This window comes from Perognathus longimembris, chromosome 1 (genome assembly GCF_023159225.1).
Source record: "Perognathus longimembris pacificus isolate PPM17 chromosome 1, ASM2315922v1, whole genome shotgun sequence".
NCBI lineage: Eukaryota > Metazoa > Chordata > Mammalia > Rodentia > Heteromyidae > Perognathus > Perognathus longimembris.
In genome coordinates this window covers 106,143,915-106,157,843 of record NC_063161.1, presented here as the reverse complement: position 1 = coordinate 106,157,843, position 13,929 = coordinate 106,143,915, and the positions used below count along the sequence as shown (strand labels likewise).

General features: G+C 40.0%; 1 protein-coding gene across 1 annotated transcript in view; it reads left to right on the top strand.

Moving 5' to 3' along the window:
* Window positions 1–1,704, top strand: part of Auh (AU RNA binding methylglutaconyl-CoA hydratase) — a 136,660-nt gene extending 134,956 nt beyond the window's left edge. The window contains exon 10 of the mRNA XM_048340342.1: window positions 1,104–1,704. Within this exon, the coding sequence (XP_048196299.1) occupies window positions 1,104–1,181 (78 nt within the window). The 3' untranslated portion in view covers window positions 1,182–1,704. The remainder of the gene's footprint in view (window positions 1–1,103) is intronic.
* The last annotated feature ends 12,225 nt before the right edge of the window (window positions 1,705–13,929 follow it).

The window sequence follows — 13,929 nt, the reverse complement described above, 5'->3', positions numbered from 1 at the left end:
GCAAAGAAAGCTCAGTGACAGCAACCAGACCCTGAGATCAAGCCAGCATACACACACATACTCAAATGCCTGTGTCCACTGACCCTGCACTGTATACAGAATGAAATTTAACGTGGATCAGTAACCTAGATATAAAATGAGCAACTCTAAAACTTGTAGAAGATAGTGTAGAGAAAATCTTAGTGACCTCGGATGTGATCATTTTATTAGATATAAATTAAAAGCAGAATCCATGGAAGAAAAACTTAATGTTTAACTTTATTAGAATTAACTGCTCAATAAAAATCACCACTAAGATGGTAAAAGATAGGTTAGAGAAAAATTTGCTGAACACTTATCTTATATACAAATTATTAAGAACATACAATTATGGTGTTAAGAAAAAGTGAAAAATGGACAAAAGATTTAAGTAGATACCCAAGTATATACTCTAATGGCAAATGGTCATATGAAATGATGCCAGAAACATTTATCATTAGGAAACTGCAGATTAAACTATAATGACCATATAAATTGTTAGAGTGGCTAAAAATTCAGAGCTGAAAACAGGTAATGGCAAGGTATGGCGCTACAGAGACCCATTCATTGCTGCAGGGATTGTTAAATGGCAAGGCCACATGGTGACAGTTTGGGAGTTTCTTATAAAGCCAGATATCTTCAACATACCTTCTAGCAGTGGTGGTCCTTGGTGTTTATTTATTCAACAAACTCAAAAGCTTATACCTATACAAAAACCTGCATACCAAATTTTCATAATTACTAGATCTTGGAAACTGTAGGTGAATGTACAGGCAGTGGTATGTCTGTACAGTGGAATACTACACAGTGATAAAAGGATAGGAGCTATGAAACTACAAAATGCCATGAAGGAACCTTTAATATATGTCACTAAGTAAAATGTTTCCATCTAAAAAGATAATTTACAGTGTAAATGGAAAAAAAAAGATATTGAGTAAAAATAATCACATAATTACACAAATGGATCAATTGGCTTGCAGATTTCAAATGTTTTGGATGAGTGTTTAATTAGTTTTCTTACATTATACTTGCTAAGCTATGACTGTTCTGTTTTTAATTTTTTTGTAATGTCTTCCTTTTCTTAGACCATTTCTACAAAAGACAGACTTGAAGGTCTTCTTGCTTTTAAAGAGAAAAGGCCTCCTCGCTTTAAAGGTGAATAGAAGGAGCAGATGTTGGTACAGTGCTGCTGTACTGAAGGTACTTCTGGAAGTACCTTTGCGATCCACCCTATGCCTCAGCTCAGCCCACGGACCCACCATGACCAAAGTGAGGAGCTGCTCGTGTCTTGAGTTTGTGTCTGAAATGACCACCCTGTACTTCCTGCCAAGTGTATCATGTCATAGTCATTCATATTTATAAGGCTAATAGTGTACTGTCAGAAACATTACAATTAGGTATATGTTTTTAAATATTTCCTGCATATGAGGCTTTCTGGTCTTAATTTTTTAATGTGAATAATTTATATATTGCACACTCTAGGGAATAATATTGACTGTATGTCTACTGTGCTGCATTAAGAAAATAAAATCATTTCTGTATACCAAAAATGTGAAGTTATACCAAATAAAGTTTCTAAGTGATTAGATACATATGAACAAGTACACATATGTACATCTCAACTAGAAAAATGAATTGATCTTCTGAGTGAAAACTACCTAATATAAATAAAATACGTGAAAACAACCCTTGGGAACTTTTCTCTTACCCCATCCTTTGTGAATTGAACACACTATTGCATGTTGGCTTTAAGAGAAACTTTCATGCTGATTTTATCAGGCAGCTTCCTTTCCTAGTCTTAGACTACAAAACCAACTTGTCCAAACAGATTCTAATCAAAGAGTGGTGCCCAAGCCTCTACTGTGAGAAGGCAATGGCTTTGCTAACGTTCATTTTGTCCAGGCAGAATGTGTTCTGAAGTGGCACCAGGCATGGGCTGGTCATGCTGACACCAGCTGAGAAGGTCCTGCCCTGCCTTGTTCAGATGCTCTCACAACAGCATCCTGCCTCTTCCTCTGAGCATGCCATCCTTATCCCAGGACTTCATTGCTCTTTGAAAGCATGTACACTTAATTCTCAAAAGCTTTGCCTTTTAATTTGCGAGTTGAACTCTCACCATAATTCTAAAATTCCAAGATGCAAATGTGGACCAGCCTGCGAATGGCTGCCAGTTGCTGCTTCCCCCGACCAAAGTGGGAAGGCTGGCTGTCTCCACTGAGGCTTGTGTAAGAGGCTGCTTTTTCATCACCTGAGGGGCTGCAGATGTAGATGATAGCTGATCTGAGTCCTATAAAAGGAGCTCATTAAAATTCATATGCAGAGTCTAGCAATTGTATTTGGTGGTATGTGCGCTTGTTTACTGATAAACTTGCTGAGCTGTCCATTTTACACATGATAATCTGCAAATAATCCTTTAAAGATTTCAGGACCATTTTGTCCTCTCTGTGGCAAGCCAAAATGTCACTTCCATTTTAACAGCGGGAAATGATTATGTTAACAAAAGAGATTATGAAGAGTGTACTAGTGACCTGTGGTTCACACCTGTAATCTTAGCTATTCAGGAGGCTGAGATTTGAGGATCACAATTTAAAAGCAGCTCAGGAAAGAAAGCCAAAAATCTGGAGGTAAAGGTATGGTTCAAGTGGTAGAGTGCTAGCCCTTTAGCAAAAAGAAATAAAAACTTAGGGAGAGCACCCAGGCCCTGAATCCCAAGGCCCAGGCCCTGAATCCCAAGCCCCAGGACCAGCACCAAAAAATCCCCCAAAAGTATGCCAGGTTACTTGTGTCTCCTGAGGTACACCAGATGACTGTTGCTTATTAATCACTTTAATTTTCTACTAAGCCAGGCATCTGTGGCTTAGGTCTGGAATCCTAGCTGCTCAAGAGGTTGAGATCTGAGGATGTCAGTTCAAAGCCAGCAATGGCAGAAAGTCCATGAGACTTAATCTCCAATTAACCATCCAAAAAATGGAACTTTGGCTCAAGTGATACAGAGCTAGCCTTGAGCATGAAATCTACGAAACAGTGCCCAAGCCCTATGTTCAAGCCCCAATACTACTTAAGAAAAATTCTAACGTCACTAAGTTCTACTGTAATTTGTAATGTTGTGAGAATTATAGCTAATTCTCTATGGCTGTCTTCCCTTCCCCCTTGGTTTTCATTCTCAGAACAGTCTTGCTGATGAGAAGTTCTGGCCATACCCCACTTGGCTGTTGCTGGAGGGGGGCTCACTGCTTTAGGGACAAGACTCCTGCATGGGCATGGCTGTGATGACATCAAGAGCTGCCTGTATTCTTCTCTTCCAGCCTGGGAACTATGTGTGATCTTTCTCTGACCCTGTTGCTTTTGAAACAAGCTAGAAATATGATGGCTGTATCTATGCATTCAGATTAGGGGAAAGAAGGTTAAGAATGCCCAGGAAGGACTGGTAAAGTTCACTTAAAATCCAGGACATGAAAGCAAAGTGAAGAGAAAAACATTTTGCTTTACTTCAGAGCAGGAGACCTGCTAGCTTGGCAGGCATTCAGTACTGGCTAATTTATAACTTTACCTCCCAAACACAGGTCTCTGAATGACTAGAGTTCTGAGTCAAGGGAAGAGTCTCAAACTCGAAGTCCAATTTTCTGATTGCTTCAGAATTGTTACTTTTTTTGTAATAATGGATCTAGTTTCTCATCAGTCAAGTCCCCTCACCTGCTTCAGCTATCAAAAAAATTGGCTTGTCAAGAAGCAAGGGTTTTGGTTTGGTTTGGTTTTGGTGCAAATACTAGGACTTGAACTTAGGGCCTTGGCCCTATCCTTTTTCCGCTCAAGACTAAGCACATTACCATTTGAGCACAGTTCAACTTTCAGCTTTTGGCTGGTTAGTTGGAAATAATCATCTACTTTGCTGCTTGGGCTGGCTTTGATCCTCAATCCTCAGATCTCAGCCTCTTGAGAAGCTAGGATTACAGGCATGAGCCACCTGTGCCCAGCAATGAAGTGTCATTTTTAAGTAATACTTAGGGAAGTGCTTTGTACATGAGCCAAAGTAGTGGAATGCCTATTGGATACAATTCTTACAGAAAATACTTGTTTTCCTATGAGCTCATCACTGTCTGGCTAGTAACTCTTCATCACTTGACCTTAACTTTCACCTGGGGTGATAGGGCCCTACATTGGCTCTTTTTAGGGTCCAAAGATCCCAGCAGGTCAACATTTTAAAATAATCAGGTCATTATTGCCTACCAACCTAGTTACATTTTAACTGATAAATACATCAGTGTTTATTGGACTTTATCAAAATAGCAATAAAGTTTATTTTTCTCATAATATGTTAAAGAATAACTGTACACCTGATATACATATGTCACCAAAGACAAAAATAGCATTTTAACGTTATTGCTTAGTTGCTGATATTTTGGTAAATGCTGTGCTACGCTTGTGCAGATTGTGATGTGGGTGCTTTGGGAAATAGGGAAGAGGAAGATTTTAAACCTCTGCTCAGAAGATCTATGCATCTCACTCTTTGAAATCTCTGCCTTTCAAAGTTTATAATTCTTGTCTGGGAGAATCTAAAAGATCCATTACCCCTTAGAGTGGAGGATCCAATCCTCAACTTGTTCGGCAGTGTTTATTATTTTCTGAACTAATTCTCTGGGAGAGCCAAGGGGTACCCGATGAGGAAGATAAAGGGTACCAAAAACAGATGGACTGTGCACCTGGCCAGGACCAGCCTCTGGACACTTGTCTACATTGCTTATATTAAGAGGAGACCCAGTAGGAAGATGCCCTTCCGGAGTAAGTCAGCTATTCTCTGGAGATGGACAAGGGTTTAAAAGAACTGCATGTCAAATCAAATTATCAGAAGAAAACCAGATTGGGGGGGGGTGGGAGGGTAACTTGTTTATATAATTTGTGCTTAGCATGCATGATGCCCTGGATTCCATTCCCAGCACTACAGGAAAAGAAAAAGAGTCTAGGTTTTCGGGGCCATTTTGGCATCGTCACTAAACATACCCTGTGGATATGATGGAGTATGGCTGGATATTGTCATGGAAGAAATTACTGAATTATACGCCCACACACCTGTCTGATACATTGTACAGCACTGCTTTGCTTCCTCTCCATATCCTCCCTGCAGTCACTCCTGGCCTTTGATGGTTGCCCATGCCCACAGCAGTGTGTGGTGGAGTCCAGGACTGAACCTAGAGCTGTTGACTTTCTCATTGCTACTGAGCTGATAAAACCAGACAGCTTAACCAAAAACTGCTAACGCATAGGGACTGATGCCCTTTGCTCTTAATTTTTTTTTGCCAATTACCTCATCACTTGGAGAGATAAGTGTACTTATTAAATGATCTGATAGCACAGGCAGGCAGGGTAACAGAACTCCTTGGCACTCTACACCAGTTATTATATGGTTCCTACTCCTAGAGCTGGGAAATGGGTTTGTCAGTTTCTTGTTTAAGAAACAGACCAGCTGAGACAGCACTAGTGGCTCATGCCTGTAATTCCAGCTTCTCAGGAGGATGAGATCTGAGGATCACCATTGCAGGTCAACCCAGGCAGAAAAGTCCATGAGATTCTTGTCTCGAATGAACTACTCAGAAAAAGACAGAAGTGGTGCTGTGGATCAAGTGGTAGATAGCCTTGAGTACAAAGAAGCTCAGGGATAACACCCAAGCCCTGAGTTAAAGGCCCAGGACTGGCAAAAGAGGAGGAAGAAACAGGCCAGCTGTGTGTGGTGGTTCACGCCTATAATCCTAGCTACCCTGGAGGCTGAGATCTGAGGAGTGCTGTTTAAAGCCAGCCTGGACTGACTTTAAAGGTTCTGAAACTTTTTATCAATCACTGGCTCAAGTGTTAGAGTGCTGGCCTTGAGCAAGAAAGCTACAGGTCAGCACCTAGGCCCTGAGTTCAAACCCCAGTATTAGCACAAAAGAAAAGGGATGGAGGAAACAGAAACAGGCTGAGCGCAAAATTTATTCCAGTTCTGCACTCAGAGTCCCAATGTTTACTGACTCCACTGTCAGTACCTGCAGCTATCTTTGGAAAGACTGACAGGTGTCAAGTATTCCCTGATTGAGCCTTGAGAGCCATTACACCGTGTGCCAGAAACTCCAGAGAGGATTAGAAATATGTCCATGGCCTTAGGTCTCGCAGCTCAGGACTTTGTTTTTGTGGTGATGTTCACAGAAGGTTTCAGAGAAACTTGAATGTTGCCAAGGTCACTCTCTTGACCTTGTTAACAATCTGAGTCCCTTTCACTTTCAGCCTCAAACGAGTATTGAATGAATCTTTTGTGGGCCAAAAGTGAAGTGTTTGGCAAGCAAGGTAAGTTCAAACTCCTAACGGCCTCTCCCACACTGAGTAGTAGTTCTGAATTGTCTCAGCACTCTTGAAGCATGCTTTTCATGATGTCTAAACTTGTTTGAGAGTAGGCATGATTTGAATGCTTGAAAAATATAACCACAAAGCCAGTGCCGGTGGCTCACACCTGTCATTCTAGCTACTCGGGGCTGAGATCCAGAAGATGTCTGAAGCAAGCCAGGGAAGAAAAGTTTGTGAGACTCCAACTCCAAAATAATGAGCAAAAAGCCAGACTGAAGGTGTGGCTCAAGTGGTAGGCAAACTGGCAAGTCCAAGGCCCTGAGTTCAAACCCTAGTACAAAAAAGAAAAAGAAATGAAAAGATAATTGAAGATACACAGGACATACCATATAAGAGATAAGAAATGACAATAATTCAACCTGACAGTAAGAAACTGTGATTATTGGAGAGGTGTGATTGATTCTCTCTCTCTCCCTCTGTGTGTGTGTGTGTGTGTGTGTGTGTGTGTGTGTGTGTGTGTGTGTACACACTAAGGCTTGAACTCAGAGCCTAGGCACTGTCCCTTAGCTTTTTTCAATCAAGGCTGGTGCTCTGGTACTTGAACAACAGCTCCACTTTTAGCTTTTGCTGATTCACTGGATTTTAAGATTCTCCTAGACATTCTTGTCTGGGCTGGCTTTGAACTGTGATCCTCAGATCTCAGCCTCCTGAGTAGCTAGGATTGCAGGCATGAGCTGTCAGTGCCCATTTTTATCTTTTTTTTTCTTTCCAGCTCTTATTTTTAATATTTTATCACTGGCCTATTGGTAGCTTGCTTAGCCCCTAAATAAGCGTGTACAATACACTGGAAAATTGCTTCCTTCTAGTTTGCTCTTTGTGGGAATGTGTTTGACTTGTGATTGTTAATCCACTTTCCTAAAAAGACCTGACAGATGGTATTTATCTTGGCCCACCCACAGTGCTGGTACTCCTGAGATCACTTGTGGTATGCTGTTTCCCAGTGAACCTGCCATTAGTCTAGGCTCAGAAAAGATTGGTAACCTCAAACTCCAAGTCCTGTCTGCTGTCTTAAATATCATGACTTATATTTTGTATCTGCCCACATATGCTTCATGCTTTTAAGTATAGATATGACCATATATGTTTGATTTCCTGTAAAAAAAAAAAAAGGGGGGGGCAGATTTGAACATTTAAAATCATGTCCAATCCTCAGCCCCTAAACTCATCTTGGAGGCCACAACATAAACACATCTCTGTGACTGTCTATTCATCAGACCCCAGAATAGTTTTCCACAGCTGCTGGTGCCTGGGACAAGTGCATTCAGCAAGCATCCTTTGGGCATGTACCTGGAAACAAGGTTGAGGAAGAATCATCTCAGTGATTCTTTCCTTCCTCCCTCCATTCCTTCCTTTCTTTCTTCCTTCTTTCTCTCCTTCCTTCCTTCTTTCCTTTCCTCTCTTCCTGTCCTTTTCTTCTTTTCCCACTACATATAATTGTACATAGTATTTCTTTATTCTCCTTTCTATTCTGGCACCTTAATCCTCTTGTTTCTGATTTTTAATATTTTATTTTTGTAATATTTTAGTATTCTCTCTCTCGATGTCTATCTCCCTTTTTCTAGTCTAGTTGGGTTCATGAATAACAAAGTTTTATTTTCCTTTATACTTTTGCTTCTTGTTTCCTTTAGTCCCATTGGAAGCCTTACATTCTTCTGTTTGCCTTCTTTGGTTAATTTGCTGTTATTTATTAATTTATGTTAACATGGAATGCTGGTTATTTCCTGTAAGGTAGCCATCTGCAACTACACACTTTCCTCTAAGCACTGCTTTAATAGCACCCTGCACATTTTGCTATGTTGCTCATAGAGGAGAGTTAGCAGAGTGGGCCTGAACTGATATCCTGGGTCTATCAATTGGCTACAATTTGGCCCTTGGCTGATATTGAGAACTTAGGTTTGGGGAAGTTCCCATTATTCCAGAACTGATGAGAGTCATTCCTGACTTGTTGGTATACACAATAAGGTATATGTGAAGCTCCTGCCTTCTCTTTAGGAATACAGAATTTGGGGATTTGTCAGGCAGACTGTACCTATATAACAAGTCCTCACTGAAAATGCTGGACATTCAATATCTAAAGAGATTTTGGCAATACTTACTTCCCTTGTGTTATAGTTCATTGTTGGGGAAATTAAATGCATCCTGTGTGACTTCGCAGAGGACACTTGGCCATGACTGGTCTCCCTTGATCTTCACTACCCACCTTTTCCCTTCATTGCTCATGCTCAGTATCCTTTTGCTGTTAGAAATCACAGCCATGAATACTAGCCAGGAGCTGTGACCTGTGTGTCCTTCGAGTTGGATTATCAGATCTGAAAAGGGTGTTGGAGTCCTCTAACGTGGATTTAGTTTTCATTCATCTTAAAAGTATTTTTTAATTTTCTTTTTGTTTTTTAATCTTTGACCCTATTTTTGTTTTTGTTTAGAATTTTGTTTTTCAGCCTACCTACTTGTAAATCCCACAATTTTTTAACTGATTTAGAATTTCATTCTATTGCAGATGGCAAAGAAAAGTTGAAGAATTTCAATCTTCTCTATTATATTAAGACTTATTTTATTGCCCAATATATAAACTAGCCTAGAGAGGTTCTTTGTGCAGTTGGAGGAGTATATATTCTGCTCTTGTTGGAGGAAGTATACAATACACTTGTGTTAGATCTACTTTCATTTATTTCCTTGTTGGTCTTCTGAGTGCATGTTTTAGCCACTTTTGAAAGTGCAATGTTGGACAAAAGCAATACTTGCAAAACTGTTTGGTGTAAGTGAACTGAACACCGCAGGGGGGGGGAAGGGGGAGGGGGGAGGGGGGTATGAGGGACAAGGTAACAAACAGTACAAGAAATGTATCCAATGCCTAACGTATGAAACTGTAACCTCTCTGTACATCAGTTTTATAATAAAAACTTAAAAAAAGTGCAATGTTGGGAATTTGCAATTACTGTCATTCAATTGTTTATTATTCAACAATGAATAGTTGTCTGTTACAACAAATAGTTGCCAACACATCTTGCTTTTGGGTTGGAGTGCTTAACCATTTGTATTTCATGTAATTTTTTATAAGGGAAGATTTTTATAGTCACCTTTCCTATTTGATTTCTACATGTTAGACTTTTTTTCCAGTCCTGGGACTTGAACTCAGGACCTAAGCACTGTCCCTGGCTTCTTTTTGCCCAAGGCTAGCACTCTACTTGAGCCACAGTGCCACTTCTGGCTTTTTCAATATACATGGTGCTGAGGAATCCAACCTAGGGCTTCATGCAAGCTAGGCAAGTACTCTACCACTAAGCCACATTCCCAGCCATATTAGATATTTTTTTGATTCCTTATTCCTGCCTTCTTAGTGTTTAACAAATATTTTTTAGCATGCCTTTTGAATTCATTTGTCATGTGTTTTGCTATATATAATATGTAACATTATATATACAGTATATATACAGTATATATACTATATAAGCATATTAATATTACATGTATTATATAATATTACATATCTTACTAAATTTCCTTAATTTCTTTGGTGGTATTAGAGTTGGATCTCATTGACTTGATTTCTTAATGGTTTTGTCATACAAATTAAATATTTATGCATTATAAGGCCATCATAAAAACTGAGTACTACTTCATGAAGTTATTTTTAAATTCTGATTGAAAAAGAAAATAATTACAAATGGGAAATATTCTCTCTCTCTCTCGCTCGCTCTCTCTCTCTCTCTCTCTGCAGTCCTCGGGCTTGAACTCAGGGTCTGGGCACTGTCCCTAAGCTTCTTTTGCTTAAGGCTAGCTTTCTACCACTTGAGCCACAGCACCACATCCAGCTCTTTCTGTTTATGTGGTACTGAGGAATCCAACCCAGGGCTTCATGTATGCTAGGCAAGCACTCTACCACTAAGCCACATTCCCAGCCCGGTTGAACTCTCTTTTATAAAAATATTTTTGCTCAGGAAGTGGTGGCTCATGCCTATAATCCTAGCTACTCAGAAGACTGAAACCTGAGGATCACAGTTCAAAGCCAGTGTGGGCAGGAAAGTCCATGAGATTCTTGTCTCCAATTACCACCAAAAACCTAGAAGTGCAGCTGGGGCTCAAGTAGGTTAATAGCCTTGAGCTCAGGGACAGGGCCCAGATCCTTTAAGTCCCAGGAGGACTCTGTGTGTGTGTGTGTGTATGCACGTGCACGCATGTGCATGCACACACATTTACACCTATAAGTATTGCCTTTATCTGTGTTCTGTATTTTTCTGATGTGAATTTGAATTACATTCAAGTATCTTTTCATGTTTACCTTATGGGCTCCTTTTGATTTTTTCATATAAGAAAGATACATTAGAGTTTTAATCTTTAAAATGTCTTAAATTTAGCTTCACATTTGGAGGATATTTTTGTTAGATACACAATTTTGATTGGCAGGCTTCTTCCATTTCCACTGTCTTTGACTTTCATGATTTTGTATGAAAAATCAGCTGTCACTCTTGTGGATAATACTTTGTACATAATCTTGCTGGTTTCAAAATCCATTCTTTGTCCTTTGAGAAAGTTAACTATGATGCTGTTTCTTTGAGTTTCTTGGATGTGTCAAGTTTTGTCTTTGACAAATTTGGAAACTTTTGGGCCATTCTTTCACATGTATTTTCTACCCATTTCCCTCTCTCATCTCCTTCTGAGATGTCCATGTTTAATGATAGGCTAATATATTATGTTAATTAAATTATTATGTTTATTATATTATGTATATTATATCATTATATTAGGGTGAACAAAAGTTTTATATTTAAATGACCAACACCTCCTCTATTTTTTAGATTTAATAGTTTCTCTTTGTAAGACTTCAAGTTTCCTTATTCTTTTTCTACCATTTAAAATTTGCTTTTGAGGCCATGTGGTGAAATTTTTAGTATAATTATTACATTCCTAGTTTTAAAATTGTCCTTTAGTCCTTTCTCCCTCCCCCACTTTCTCTATATTGAAAGTCCTTACTTGGTCAGATCTCATTAATTCATGTCATTAAAGCATCATTCTCATAATTCTCCTTAGTACTTCGAAGATATCTAAAATAGTTATTTAAAAGATTTTCTAGTTGATTCAACATCTAGACATTCTCAGACATGGTGAAGGTTTTCTTATGAGTCGTCTTTGGCTTTTTGCATGTCTTATAATGTTTGTAGAATGAGTGGACACTGAAAGTAATACCATGGGCAGATCTAAAATTCAAACCTCTCCCTTCCAGCCCACCCAGATTCATAGGTGTCATTGCTGTTTGTTTATTTACTGACTTTCCTACCTATGTATTTCTTTGTATATGATCCCGAAATCTCTGCCTTCTTCATGGTCAACTAGTGATTGGTATGAGATTTCCTTGGATTCCTCTAGCTCTTGCTGAGGGTATCGGTTTGCAGGGCAAGCTATTGGAAAGCAATTGACAACTCTACTTAGCCTTCACTTTGCTCTTGTGCAGAGGCAGAACTTCTTCTGGCTTTTCTGGGGCCTACATACAACCCTGCATATATACACGACCTTCTTCCTTTTGGGGGGAGGAAGGGGCCAATCCTGGAGCTTGAACTCAGAGTCTGGGCACTAACCCTGAGCACAGCTCCATGTCTCTTGGACTTTCTTGCCTGGGTTAACTTCAAACTATGATCCTCAGATCTCAGCTTCCTGAGTAGCCAAGATTACAGGCAAAAATGAGCCACTTTCACCCAGCCTGTACATGGCCTTCTTGATTCCTAGGAATATGTCAGAACTTTTTCCAGCTCATCTCATTTCCCAGTTTTTCCTTTTAAGTGTTTTGATCAGTTCTTTATTTTCTCCAGTAGCTATTAATGTAGCTTTGATGCCAAAAAAAAAAAAAATTGTCAGTGATTGTTTCCATAAACACACTGCAGGAAAAAGCAGTTTCTAGTGAGTCAGGACCTGAGTCTGATCACAAACTTTTATATGTGGTGAGGTGGAGTTTTCTTTATTACTAAATCTTAAACGAACCAACAGACAGGTCAGATAGCAATAGGAGTAAAGTTTTAGGGAGGCTACAGACATGTTCACACGTGCCCTTTTGTTTTACTGTGGTATTAACATCCCCTCCAAAATTCATGTTGAAATTTAATTACTACCATATTGATATTGAGAGGGGAGACCTTTAAGAAGTGCTTGAGAGCTGGGTGCTGGCTCTCAATTACACCCGTAGTCCTAGCTGCTTAGGAGGCTGATATCTCAAGTTTGGAGTTCAAAACCAGCCCAGGCAGGAACATTCATGCAAGTTTTATCGCCAATTAACCACTAAAATGCTAAAAGTGGTAAGGTGCCAGACTTGAGAACAAAAGCTAAGAAAGAATGCCCAGGCTCTAATTTCAAATCCCAATGCATACATGTGCATGTGCATGCACACACACACACACACACACACACACACACACACACACACACACACACACACACAGTGATTGAGAAATGCTGGCTTCACCTCCATGAATGAATGAATGTTGTCACCATGCGAGTGAGATGGTTATTCAGGGAGAGGACTTTTTTTATTTGAGGGAGCCATTTTTGCACCTTCTGTCCCCTCTCATCATGGGACACCATGTTATGATGTAGCCAGAGGAGCCTGGCTGATGTCAGTATCTTCTGTTAGACTCCCTGGTGTTCAAGACTGTGAGATATGGCTGGGGATCCTGTCAGAACCATGGGAATGGATTAGCCACATAGACATATGGTCTGGGGTATTAGTTTGCAAGATGAAGGTGGGCAGAGGATATAGAACAGCATAAGTTATATTAAAGTTCCACAAACTGCCCAGTTCTCATTTAGATCCAGCCTTTTTTCTTCAATAAAAGCTTCTCAAATTGTTCCAAAAAACAGAGATTTTGAAGAAGTTTCCCCCCCCCAAAAAAAAAAACAAACACGATTCCCAGTGTTCTTCCTGCTCATGGGGAAAACAGGTTTTTGTTTTTTTTGGGTTTTTTTGGTGGTGCTTACTGTCTGTGCCATTGCAGTCACTCCCCCTGCCCAGGTCATTCCACAGCTGCTGTGGGTAAGTGCTGAGGCTGCTACTGATGGATGCTATGTGCAAGGCCATTTTTAGATTACTGGCACATCACAGTGACATTATTGAATAATTTTCATTGCAGGTAAAATATTTAATATCTTTGCTTCTCACATGAAAAGTTGAGTTGTGGTCAAAGATTGGGGCTTACTGTGTATTTTCTTTTTTTTTTCTAGGCTGGTGCTGGAACTTGAACTCAGGACCTTGCACTCTCTGCTTTATCATTCACAGCTGGTACTCTACCACTTGAGCTGCACTACCACTTATATTTTTTTTTAATTGGACATCAGAATCTCTCTCAGGGGCTGGGGATATAGCCTAGTGGCAAGAGTGCCTGCCTCCGATACACGAGGCCCTAGGTTCGATTCCCCAGCACCACATATGCAGAAAACGGCCAGAAGCGGCGCTGTGGCTCAAGTGGCAGAGTGCTAGCCTTGAGCGGGAAGAAGCCAGGGACAGTGCTCAGGCCCTGAGTCCAAGGCCCAGGACTGGCAAAAAAAAAAAAAAAG